Source organism: Cavia porcellus, unplaced genomic scaffold (genome assembly GCF_034190915.1).
Source record: "Cavia porcellus strain 051 isolate PalLab524CR breed Dunkin Hartley unplaced genomic scaffold, mCavPor4.1 scaffold_27, whole genome shotgun sequence".
NCBI lineage: Eukaryota > Metazoa > Chordata > Mammalia > Rodentia > Caviidae > Cavia > Cavia porcellus.
Window position 1 is genome coordinate 20758216 of NW_026947510.1, and position 13652 is coordinate 20771867.

At 39.3% G+C, this 13652-nt stretch overlaps 1 protein-coding gene across 9 annotated transcripts in view; it reads left to right on the plus strand.

Annotated features, from left to right (window-relative positions):
* LOC134473514 (tRNA (cytosine(72)-C(5))-methyltransferase NSUN6-like) overlaps nt 1–13223 on the plus strand; it is a 46664-nt gene extending 33441 nt beyond the window's left edge. For 4 of the 9 annotated variants that reach the window (XM_063238015.1, XM_063238014.1, XM_063238013.1 and 1 more), the window contains 5 exons: nt 2425–2569; nt 7734–7882; nt 10053–10232; nt 10973–11098; nt 12674–13223. In XM_063238015.1, coding sequence (XP_063094085.1) covers nt 2425–2569; nt 7734–7882; nt 10053–10232; nt 10973–11098; nt 12674–12907 — 834 coding nt within the window. In that variant the 3' untranslated portion in view covers nt 12908–13223. Of the gene's footprint in view, nt 1–2424; nt 2570–7733; nt 7883–10052; nt 10233–10731; nt 11099–12673 lie in introns of those variants that run through there. The other 5 variants (XM_063238016.1, XM_063238017.1, XR_010043790.1 and 2 more) reach the window with 4 other exon arrangements.
* Nucleotides 13224–13652: the final 429 nt, after the last annotated feature.

A 13652-nucleotide genomic window follows, 5' to 3' on the forward strand; every position in this document is an offset into this window, starting at 1 on the left:
AGTGCTTAAAATGAAATACAAAGGTTCATTTTATGGAGTTGTGTTTAATACAAATCCTTTTTTAAATCTATATGGAAGCTTAAATGTAGATTGATATGCTTTGAGATAGTGATAGTAATGCCCCGTATGGTGTAGTTCCTTGAAGTCCTTTTATTCTCTCTAGTAAGAGGTGTTTTCAACTAGTTAGTTGACTTTAAAATGCAATGTAAAAAAATATAAACTTAGTAGCATACACATAAGTGATTGTTGGGCTCAGGAGTCTGCATGATTCAGCTGATACCTTCGGGGCTCCTGGTCAGCTCCAGCTTGGTTAGGTGGTTCTGGTAATTTAGGGTTGAGTCATTCACTTGTATGGTTTTCAGTTTGTATGGTTTTCAGTTCTCTAAAGTGACTTCAGGTGAGACAGCTGTGGTGCTGCCCTGCCTTTCTGGTCTGTACTTTTTCTACAAGGACAAGAGAGTGAGCCCACAAAGGGTAGTAGCTGGGGCCTGGTGATGGCAGAGAGCAGAGTTGAGCACTCTGCTTCACCACATTTACCATGGCCCCCGGGGCCAAGCAAATGACAAGGCTGAGCCCCAGTAAGTGTCTGTCACAGTGTGGGAGCATTATCAGCAAATATTCTTTATTGTTGTCTATACTATAAATTTCTTTCTCTTGTGAAGCAGAGAATTTGATGTACATATCATATAAGGATGATATATGTGTACACATACATACGAGCAACAAAAGCAAGAAAAAAGGAATCAATCCACCATCTTATTTCATAATATTGTATCATTGTATGTTTAAAATATCACGTGAATGTCAACAATGCATGCCTATATGGTGGTGGTCTCTCATTTTTATTGACTTTGACTTAACTGATGTGTTACCATATATGAGGATTTTTGAAATATTTTTAATACTGTTCCAGGTTGTTTTGCTGTGATACAGAGCTTTTTGGCTTCTGATTTTCTGGCTTTAATTGCTAGAACTCACAGAAATTTTATGTGAATAGCTCAAAATATTATAGAGGGCTGATTTTGTAAGTGGCATTCATTCATTTACCTATAAAGGCATTTTAGCTCAGATGTCTCATAGCATTAGTTCATGCACTTCTATAGGTGAACAGTCACATCAAATAAGTGATTTTAATGTTTGCTTTCAGTGGGTAGTGTTGTAGTTAGGGGCCGCAGGGAGAACAAGACACTGAGTACACATCACTGATAGTATTATTTTATGATGGTCACCTAGAGTCAAATACAAGAAGTGCAGGAAATCTGTCCACACATTGAGACCCAAGGAGTCCAGCTTAGGGCCTGAATCCTATAGCAGTACCCTGTGTGAGTCCAGCTGAAGCCCTAGAGCCCATGGCAGTGCCTCCCACGAGTCCCACGGAGGTCTATAGAGTCCATAACAGTGACTCCCGTAAGTCTGTTTTATGGATCTGCACTGGTAAGGCCCAAAGGTCAGTGGTAGAGGATAAAATATCTATGCCAGTGGAGTGAAGAATCTGTGCCAGTGGATTGAGGGTTCTACACTGGAGCCAAGAAGCAACGCTCAAAGTACGGACCAGGGCTCCCCCACCAAAAGTACCACAGCCATCCTCAGCCCCAGTAAGGTCTGAATTCATATCAGGATGCCAGTGTGATAAACTTCTAGAGATTAAACAGCGCTCTTCTTCCCCTCTGTAGTCAGGAAGTGATGTTAACATAAGGACCAGAGTTCTCCCAAAGTGAACAGCAGCCACTCTGAACGACAAGGTCCTGAGCTCCTCCAATGGTAATGGCCAAATTCGTATCAGGGAAGCTGGCCATGAGAAGCTCCTCTAAGACAACCAATAGCTCCAAACAACACCACTTAGGAGAACCCACAGTGCCATGGTGTTTGTCTCCACATCCTTTTATGCTGGCAACTTTTATTTTTTCCATTTTGTTGAGTATTTTATCCAGTGCTATTACTTCTCCCTAAAGAAAATAAAATTTACAAAACAAAGCATAAATCCAAAGCACCACCACCATACAGGCATGCATTGTTGACATTCATGTGATATTTTAAACATACAACAATACAATATTGTGAAATAAGATGTGGATTGATTCCTTTTTTCTGCTTTTGTTCCTCATATGTATGTGTACATATATCATCCTTTTATGCTGACCACCAGTTTTTATTCTACTACAAGTGCTTTTTAAGTTTGAGTAGGTTGCAAGCACTTTGAAGTTTTGATTCCTTGTTTCAAAGTAGATAGTTATAAGATTAGTTATCCGATAAGAGTATCTTTTTAAAAGAAAGACCTCAGTATTTGGTGTAAATTTGCCATGTGTTTGTTAAAGAATACAGTGTTAAAAGTACAAATGGGACCATATTTTTTCACAAGCTAATTTTGTATTTTCATCGCTGCTTTGGATTTATGCTTTGTTTTGTGAATTTTATTTTCTTTAGGGAGAAGTAATAGCACTGGATAAAATACCCAACAAAGTGGAAAAAATAAAGCAGAATGCTTTGTTGTTAGGACTGAATTCCATCAAAGCATTTTGCTTTGATGGAACAAAGGCACTTAAACATGATATGACTGAGGACACACAAGGTAAATTAAATTTTATTTTTTTATTTAGTGTAACTGACAAATCATCATTGTGTGTATTTGTGGATTACCCTGCAGTGTTTTGATACACAGTATGTACAAACATGGCATGATCAAAACAAGCTGATTAACACATCCATTATTTGTTTTTTGTGGTATTTGAAATTTTCGCTAAGCAGTCTTCAAATACATAATTCCCATTAACTGAAGTTGCCATGCTATGTAGCAGATTTCAACAATTTGTTTTTTCCTGTCTAGCAGGAAACCTCTACCTTTTGGACAGCACCTCCCTATGCCTGGCCTGTTCTCCCCATCTCTAGTAACCCTGTGCTGCTCTCTGCTTCTGTCAGGTTGACTGTTTTAGATTCTGCATATAACTGGGATCATACAGTGTTTATTTATTTGTTTGTTTTTGGTTGCTGCTTTATTTTACTCAGCATAAGGAACTCCAGATTCATCCATATTGTCACAAATAACATAATATCCTTTCGAAAAGGCTACGTGTGTGTGTGTGTGTGTGTGTACACCATTCTTCTATGCCGGATAGTTGAGTTGACTTCATATCTTGGCTATTGTGAATAATGCTGTAAGGACCATGGGGATGCAGGTATTTCTTTGGCATACTGATTTTAATTTCTGTGCATATATTCCCACTGGTGGATTATATGGTCAGTTTATTATTAGTTTTTTGGGGAACCATACCATTTTCCATGATGATATAACTAATTTGCATCCTAGTAACACTTGAGTTGTCACCATTATGTTGTTTTTTAGCCATCTTATCATGCATAACATGTTATCCTGTGATGGTTTTGATTAGCATTTCCATAATTAGTGATGAGCATCTTTTGATGTACTGTACTTGTCACTGTCTTCTTTTGAGGAAATATTCTTGTCCTTTTCCCATGTTTTAATTGGATTGTCTTCTTATTTTCCAGTTATTTGATTTTTTTAAGTGTTTTGAGTAGTAGCCTCCTGTTGGATGTATACTTTGAAAATACTTCTTCCCATTGTGTAGTCTTAACTTTGCTGTGCAGAAGCTTTTTAGTTTCACATAATATCAGTTTTACTAGGGGCTGGGGATTTAGCTCAGCGCCATAAGCGCCTACCTTGCAAGCAGGCAGTCGTGAGTTCGATCCCTGGTACCAATAAAAATGAAAAAACCACAAAAAAAAATCAGTTTTACTTTTGTTGGCTGTAATTTCAGGGTCATATTAAAAAATAATTGTCTAGAGTAGTGCTGTGAACCTTCTCTGTGTTTTTTCCTTACTATTGTATTTTACATTTTCCAGGTCTTTAATCCATTTTGAGTTTATTTTTATATAAGGCATGAGATAATGATTGCTTCATTTTCCACAGGCAGATACTCAGTTTTTCTAGCACCGTTCTTTTTGTTGGTGTTGTAGATGAGATTATTTTCTTAATATTTGTGGAAAATATTAATGTGTGGAAACACTGCTGATTTTTGTATGTTAATTTTGTATCTAGAAACTTTACTAAAATTTTTTATTAGGCCTAATAATTTTCCCATGGGATTTTTAAGTTTTTTTCCTACACAAGATCATGTCAGTAACAGACAGATGGTTTCATTTCTTTCTCTCACCTAAACATTCTAGTACTTACAGTACTGTGTTGAAAAGCAGTGAGAGTAGACATCTTGGTTTACCCTCTATCTCAGAGAGAAGCTTTGAAGTTTTTACCATTCATTTTGTTATTATTAATGCTATGGGCTTGTTACAGCCTTCCTGTGCTCAGATATATTTCTTGTAGAGCTTATTTGCTAAACTTTTATCATGAAAAGGCTTTGAGTTTTATCCAGTGCTTTTCCTGCCCCTATTGAGATAATCAAATTGTTTTTGCCTTTGCTCTGTTAATGCAGTACGTCACATTTATTTTGCTGATGTATATAGGAACTGTGCTTGCATCCCTGGAGTAAATGTCATTTGGTCATGTTCTAGATTCAATTTTTGAATATTTTGTTGAGGACTTTGGCAGGATTTTGAATATTTTTGAATATTTGAATATTTTCAATTTTTGAATATTTTGTTGAGGATTTTGTGTTTATGAAGGATATTGAAGTAATTTTCTTCTATTCTGGCTTTTGTATTGGGGTAATGCTGGCCTCATAAAATAAATTTGGAAGAATTCCTTCTTCAGCTTTCTGGAAGAGTTTCAGAATGACTGGTGTTAGTTTTTCTCTATAAATGATTAGTAGCATCCACTAGTGAAGGAATCAAGTCATAGGTTTTTCTTTATAGATTGAGTCTATTTATTTAGATCCTTGGTTTCTTCATGATTCAGTCTTGGTAGTGGTTTCATCTAGGAATCTGTTTCTTCTGGGTTACCGAGTCCATTGTTGTATAATTGTTCGTAGTAGTTTTTTATAATCTGTTGCTTCTGTGGTATCGTTTGAATTTTTTGTCTAGTAATTCATAGATAGGCATTCCTTGAGTTGTGAGTTCCTGGTACTTTTTGCTTTGTTCCTTTGTTGGTGCCATGTTTCTCTGTTTGTTCTTAATCCTTCTGGCTATGGATTTGTGTTTGCATATTTCAAGAAGCAGGGATTTATAGTCTTTGCAAACTGGCTTTATGTAGGAATGAGCCTTCCAGCTCATCTGTCCATTTTGAGAAACTCAAATCACACTGTCTGTGAGCTGTTTTGCTGCTGGAGTCACTGGACAGGGTGATCTGATACCTTGGGTCAGCCCATGTAAAAACTGGACCCACGGTGGTGGACCTTCAGGTCAGTCGTGCAGCAGTTGTTCTAGAACCTACAACAACACAAGCTTCCCTGAAGACGATGTAGAACTAGATGACTGAGCTTGAGTACAGGCTATTGCCTGGGGCTAAGATAGTCTTGGTTCCTGAGTCCACATGGGGCTAATCTGTCAGTAGGTTGGGCCTGCAGCTTTAGTCAGGGCATTGGGCAGGTCCCTACGGTTGGCCTGAAGTTGCAAGTGACATTGGTGGTCCTAGAGTACTGACGGGGAACTTATGGCATGCGTTCCATAGCAGGCATGCAGAACCCTCTCTCAGTGTGCGACCCAAGTGTATAAGTTGTTTTTTCTAAACTGAAACATCAGTGTTTGGGTTTAATTGCAGTGTTGGGACTTTGCCACAAATATTTGATTTTTGGGTTGCAGCTTGGACACTTGATTTCTATAAAGTTCACCATCACTATCCTAGAGCCTCAGTGTGTGGGGTCCTCCCTAGCATCAGAGGTTAATAGGGCAGGACTGGATTTTTTGTCCACTGGAACAGGCCTGGAACCTGGGCCCACTAAAGTGAACTTGGAACAGGAACAGACATAGACTCTGGATTTGTGGGGATCAGTCTGACATCTGCGATCATAAGTGCTCCTCTTGTACCTGAAACCATAGTGACTAAGCTAGAGTCTGGTGCTAAAGGTACTAACCAGGAGTCAGAATCCACAAAGTCTGTTTGATTCCTGGTTTTAAAAAAATCCACAAAGTCTGGCTTAGAGTCTAGGTACATATTCCTGGTCTAAAAATACCCGCAAAGTCTGGCTTAGAGTCTGGCTTAGAGTCAGGTACTGGCCTGGTGGCTAGGTCCATAAGGTTTGACTTAGGTCCTGGCTGCACGCAGCCAGCCTAGAACCTGGATGCTCAGGGTGTTCCTGTTGCTCTGCTGGAGCAAGCTGAGGGTCTGGGGCTACTTAGACTGGCCTGGAAGGTGGGGCTATGGCTGCCTGGTACTTGGTTTGATGAGGATGGGGCTGGTAATAGAATATGCTTTTGATGACTTTGCTTTCCTTCCCCCAAGCAGAGGATTTTTCTCTATTCTGTGTTGCCTGGGGTTGAAGGAGAAGTGATGTAAGTGATGTAAAAGTGTTTCTCCTACCCTCTTTGATGTGTCTTTTCTTATAATAAGTCTCAAATAGGGCAGACAGAGGATATGCCCAAATACAGACAAAAATACAAATGACCAATAAATCAAAACCATGTTTAATGAAGACTGGGAGAAACAAGTATACATAAAATTTAAGGGTAGATTGATGTAGCATTTCTAGTGGGTTTTACCAGTATATGTCCAAAAAATAATTTCTTAGGAATTTCTTCAAAAATAATAGATAAGAGAGCAAAGATGGTTACAGAGGGAGATGAGGTAGATAATTGCTTTTATCTAATAGCTTTGAAATCAGAAAAAAACAGATGACATTAGGGTGAAATTTGAAATGATGCTGTAGGTTCTATAGGAACAAGTAACTTTAAATAAAAATGTCTTACTTGTAGGGATCATATAAAGATATGTACAGACCATTTTGTTTCATGAGTTCTCCAGATCAGGAATTAGACTAATTTGCAATTGGAATAATTGCAAAAATTATTCCAGTGAATGCACAGGGTGCTCTGTGGAGGACTGAATCCAGGCTCACTGTGGTCCACAACCAGGGTGATACTGACAGCAACAAGGAGACCAAGGAACAATAGAGTGAGAGCCACTACCTGACAGACTCATTTTCTGGAGCTGTCCCCATTAGGAGTTACCAAGAGAAATCAATTTCTAAAATAACTAGAATTAATTCTGAGTCTTAGCTCTGATGAACTATGGTTTCTAAAGTAGGGAGTGTAGGATCTCATTTGATTGCATCTAGGTTTATACTATATTAAGGAAAAACCCAACAGTAATACCCATACTTTTATGGATGGCATGGTGGCACATGCCTGTAATCCCAGCACTCAGCAGGTTGACTCCTGAGGATTGCTGTGAGTTTAAGGCCAGCCTGGGCTACATAGTGAGTCAAGGCCAGTCAGAGCTATATAGCAAGACCTTGTCTCAAAACAAACAAGCAAATTCCACATTTTTAAACTTTTGTTCAAACTCAAATCTATATTAAACATAAGTCAATCTTAGCTTTACTGGCTGCCTCAAGGGAATCATTATTTTTTATCCAAAGCAATACTTTGATCTATTGTTTTGTTTTTTTGTTGTTGTTTGTTTGTTTGTTTGTTTTGCTTTTGGTAGTACTGGGAATTGAACCCAGAACCTTCACACTGAATTAGAGCCACAGCCTTTTTATTACTATGGAGTTTGAGACACGGTCTCCTAAACCACAGCATTAAGATCCTGGTTGTTGCTTATATCTGGAGTTTTCTGTTCTAGACCAATATGACAAATAGCAAATATTTTTATATTCGCTGTATAGAAGGACCTCCATTCTCACCAGAATCTTTTGACCGAATTCTCCTTGATGCACCCTGCAGTGGAATGGGACAGAGACCAAACATGGCTTGTACTTGGACTTTGAAGGAAGTGATGTCATATCAGCCACTACAGCGAAAACTCTTTTCTGTGGTATGTGATGATCTTTTGCTGTGAAGGATGTTGACCTTGGGTAGTTTGAAGTTTAAGCCACTGGGGGCAGTGTTCAGAGTAGTGTTATTCACAGTAGCCAAAAGGTGGAAACAACCCGCAAATCCATTAACAGAGAAATGAATAAACATATCCATACATGGAAGATTATTCACCCTTAAAAAGAGGTGAAATTCTGACATAGGCTCTAATGTGGATGAACGTTGAAGCATCAAATAAGCCAGACATAAAAGGAAAAATGTTTTATGATTCCACTTATATAAGGCCCCTAGAATGACAAATTCATAGGAAGTAAGCTAGAGGTCACTAGCGAGTAAGGGATGGGGAATGGAGATTAGGGGGTTCCTGGTGTGGTTACAGAGTTTCTGTCTGAGGTGAGTTTCTGTTAGAGATGACGAACAGTTCTGGAGACATGTAGAAGTGATAGCTGCACAATGCACTTAATGCCTTTTGAATTACACACTTAAAATGGTTAACGTGATGTTTTATGTTATATATATTTTATTTCACACAAAAGACTGAGAATGCCTAATTTAAATACAGAGAGTTTTCCTTTGTGTCAACTCACCCTTTTTGTATTTTACTTACTTTTTAGTACTAAGGCTTAAACCTAGGGCCTTTGCACTGAGCTCCATCCCAGCACTGTGTAAATTTGTAACTTTGAGACAGGATCTCATTAAGTTACTTAAGTTGTGCAGGCTGGGTTTGCATTTGCATATCTCCTAACTCAGCCTCCCAGAGTGATGGGCTTATAGGTATGTGGAACCCAGTAGTGTATCCTTTCAAATACAAGACGATGGTGAAATTTCTTCCTGAATTATGTAATGAATTTCAAACATTGTGGTCTGTGTTTTTTAAAAAGTGAATGGTTCACACAGTTAGTAATTGACATAAAGAATTGATGCAAAATGAATTGTTTTTTATTGGGCTCCTGAGTCAGCTGATGACATTAAATGTAGAAAGTCAATGAGATGCAAAAGATTACAGTAGTGAATAGCAGCATCCAGTAAAAGGGCCATAAAAACTTTGACAATTAACTGATTTCCAGTGTGTGTTAGAAAAAACCCAGATAAAACACTCTATTTCTGTGATTTCACTGAGTATAGACACCCTTTGATCAAAGATGAATTCATTATTTCTTCTTAGCCATTCAATTATAAATACGTAGACGAACACAACAATGGGTGTACTGTAATTATTTTGTCTCTTAAGTTGTCCTTGGGTACATTTCTATGCATCTCTCCTTTCCAAGTTCACAAAAGTAGCCACTCCTTATGGATTGTGTAACATTTTTTCTGTAGTAGTCAGAAAATACATAGAGTTAGAACAGCAGGCAGCAAACAGGAAGTTTTACATATACCTGCAAGCCACCTGGATTTAAGAGTGAAATTAAGATCCCAGTTTAAGGGACTTGGGTTTTGTTCTTTTTTAGGGTATAGCAGAGAAGGAAATTTTAAAAGATTCTAGAGATAGATTTATGATTTCAATAAAAAGGAATATCTGACCTGTGAGAAACAACGTGACTATAGCAGGTGTGCCACTGGATGAATGTGCATTATTTGGAAATGGAATGTGCATTATTTAGTTGGACACATCTTGATTTGAGCCATGGCTTCTTCACCTAAGTGACTTTAGTTATGCTGATTTCAAATTCAGAGAAATGAGCATAAGGACTCAACCTAATAGGAACTGCACTGCAAATAGTAATCTTACCTCATGGTTGTTACAAGACTATCAATGAAAAGTATTTAATAAACAAATTTATACAAATAAATAATAACAAAGTTTAAATTTCTCTAGTGTGAAGAAACCACAAACATTTATGCTAAATTTTAAAAATAAAATATAGGTATTTGAGACAAATTCATGCTAGTTTAGCACTTTATTTGCTGATTTATTTGCTTGACACTGAGCGCCTGCTGTATGCAAGACATCACGCTATGATCGGTGTCAATAACACAGAAGTAAAAAAGTCGACAAACGATTCATACCCCTGTTTTCTGAGTTTTCCATCTCGGGTTGTCGGGGACAGTGAACAAGTGAGTGAGTTGTTCAGATTATGACAGGCCCTGAGCTAGGAGCCTGCGGAGAGAACCAAAGCAAGGCAAGTGCGGTAGCAGTGCTGGACTGTAGCATTTGGGATGTCACACAGGGTGGTCAGGAGGAAGGCTGCTGTAAGGGGACATGGAGCAAAGGTGACCTGCGAAAGGAGTACGCAGTGTGGGGAAGGAGTGTCCCAGAGTTCCAGCCGGGCGAAAGATCCCGAGGTGGGGCGAGCCTTGCCGAGTTCCAGAGACAGCCGGAGGCCAGTGGCTCTAAAGCAGGACACGAGGTACTGTAGAGGAAGCCGGCGGGCAGGCCTCCGGAGGACTTGCAGCCTCTCTAAAGACTTTTGGCTTTGACGCTGGGTGGCAGTGGAAGGGCACTGGAAGGGTGTCAGGCTAAGAGGTGACCAGTGGGACGCTGCGCTGCACTCTGGCTTTGGATTGAGAATAAGTGGTCAGAAGACAGGAGGGAAGCAATAAACTAAGTAGGAGACTGTGTGAGTCCTCTAAGAAATGAGGAGGGCTGCACCAGAGTCCTGGTAGAGGCTGGGAGAGAACCTACAGGATTTGGGGACGCGTGGCGAGTGTGAGAGGCGTGAAGTAGAATCTGGGCTGGCGCTGCCCACCTCGGAAGGATGGGAAGACTTCCACGATAGGTTCCGGAAGCCGCTTCAGACAGCGGCTCATTTTGGGACATGAAGTGTTGAGGAGGCAGCTGGATATGAGTGTGGAATTCAGAAAGAAGGCGTGGCCTAGCAATGTGAACTTCCCAATTTTTGAAATAAGGTTGCTGTCTGAGTGGATGAAACTCTGGTGTTTGAGAATCCTGGTCCAAGTGAAGCACGAGAGCGCTAAGGCGGGAAATGCAGCTGATCTGGGATGCAAGGATTGTGCTCTGCTTACTTACCATGGAGAATGTCGTTCTTCGTTTTATTTCTCAGCTACTTGTAGGTGTCACCCTTTATGCTGTAAAGTCCCTTCACTTACGTGGCCTTGTGGTGTACAGGACTGACTTAGTTCTCTCTAGGCAGCCCAGCTGCTGAAGCCAGGAGGCATGCTCGTTTATAGCACGTGCACTATCACCCTGGCAGAAAATGAAGAGCAGGTTGCCTGGGCCCTCAGCACATTTCCTTGCCTCCAGCTTCAGCCCCAGGTAAGAGTGGTTTCAGTTTTTCTCTGTGCAGGGTGACAAATCACAGAAGTGGAAGTGTGGTGATAGGCGCTGGGTGTTACATGCTGAAATATGTGAAGTAAAACTTATGAAACAAATACCTTAGTAAACAAGAACATTTCTCCTTTTAGATCACTTTTAGATGGCCACAGGGAATTTGCATGTTGGCGACAGACTGTTTTCCCCTTATGTTTTGCCATTATGCTGAAATGACACAAAACTTTGGTGATTTTTGTTACGTGTTTATTCTACTAATAGCTGTCTTTCATGGGACTTGGCATTTGGGTTTCAAAGTTGTTTTTCCTCATTTCTAATCCCATATTTTTCTCCTAACAATATATATCAAGTATTTTTGTCTCAGGTCACATCTAAGCCCAAACATACTTCACTAACTGGAATATCCAAAGACCAAAAAGGGCTGTGGAGAAGGGGAATGTTGAGGATTATTGCTTTTTTATAATTTGTTATATAAAAACCTAAGCTTTAAGCTTTCTTGTACTTGGCACTAATCTAATTTTATGATTCCGAAGACTACTTATGATTCAAATTTAAGCCATAGAAATAAGTAATCCAGAAATGGTTTCTAGACTCAGAAGCCCTAGATGAAGGGAAGACTTCAGAATTCACTTAGAATTCGTACTGAAATGTCAATCTGTATTCTTAAGTACATATCTGAAAACTTATCTTTATTAATACATAAACGTGTGGCTGTGAGTGATGACTCAAGTTAGTTATGGATCTTTTGTACTTGTGCTTTGCAAGGACCACTGAATTTGTTTGGATTCCATATAACTCAAAGCTAATGGATATAGCCTTAATTTATTGATCCTTCACTAATACGTGTTCTCCAAGGACATGTAAAACCAATTGGATGGGTCAGAGAAACGCATTTTTGATATTTGAAGAACTTTTTTCAGAAGTGTGAAAAGAACTAAGTAAAGCTGACTTTTATCTGTTACTTTATGGATAATAACGTTCCATTTACTGCATTCTCAGTGTATCCCAGGCGTGATGCCATCTCTCTATTTTAGTTCAGAACTTAGCATTTTATCTGTTTTATAGATCTGAAAAGTTGGGTTTAGATAGAGTTACCTACTTAAGATCACACAGCAAAAATTTGACGGAGCTGCAGTTTCAGTTCAGGGTTTCTAACTGGAGTTCAGGCCTTTTACAGTGTCACCCAGTACCTGGTAAGCATGCAGGACGTAAATGGTCTTCCTTTCGTTGCGTGAACACATAGTACCGCTTTTCTGTTCTACCACTCAAAAGCATCATGTACGTTCCGCAAAGTAAAAGCATTTACTGTTCTCTGTTTTGGACGATGTGATAGGTTTAACTCAGTTTGTCTCTTTTTTTTGTTTTTGTTTTGTATTTTTGAGACAAGGTCTTACAATCTAGCCCAGGCTGGCCTTGAACTCACAGTAGTTCTCCTGCTTCAGCCTCCAGAGTGCTGGGCTTATAGTCATGCGCCACCACCCCAGCTTTTAGTTTATCTTTTAATTTAATTGTTAACATGTGGCAGGGACAGCATTCATCCACCTGGTTTTCTCCTAATAGGAGCCACGGATTGGAGAAGAAGGGATGATGGGAGCTGGCTTATCACTTGAACAGTTGAGACAGCTGCAGCGATTTGATCCATCTGCTGTGCCATTACAGGACCCTGACCAGGATGCTCTTAGAGATGCCACAGCAGAAGACATGATCCAGCTGGCAAATAAGGATTGTATAGGTTTTTTTATTGCAAAATTTCTAAAATGGAAAAGCACATCAGAGAAGGATCCTCAGAAATGAAAATTCCACATCCTTGCTTTCTGTTCTATTCCCCTCATATCTCTTAAACCAGAGTGACATCAGGCCACCTAAGGATAGTATGGTTGCCAAGGAAACAGGAGATGGCCGGTGGTTTCACCAGGACTGCCAGTGGTTTCATCAAGACAGAGAATTGTGTGTATGGGTGGGGGTTGTGAAATTATGTTCTGGACTGAAAAAATGTTTTCTAGGATTCAGTAGTGTATAAAGCAAAGGAGCTACTTATGGATGCCTGTAACATTTTCATTTGGGGTCTTGTTTTAATTAATAAAGAATAATACTAAAAATTAGTATTTAATATGGTTATGGAAAATTATTTTGTGTTCTCAAGTTTCTAAGTAGTTATTTCCTTAAGAACTAAGGCTTGGAAAGTATAATATAATATTTACCATGTGCCAATAACTTGAGGTAAGTATTTTACTTGACTTTTTATTGTACATTAACCCTCTTTTAAATGAAGTCAGGACCTCTTCTAAATGATAGTCTTGAAACCAGAAAGTTGAATATTGTCCTTAGTTGTACATAAAAGTGAAAATCTTCCACGTTTGGGTACTTTGAGCCTGTGCTGGAATGCCGAGGCAAGTTGCTAGAAAATACTCAATGAGAATGAGAAAACCAGCTTGTGACACTCACAACTGTCCCGGCACTCTCACAGCAGGGCTTGGTGTTCGTTTCTCAACAGTGCCAACCTCAGCTATGATGACTGACTATGAGAGATTAAAATCTA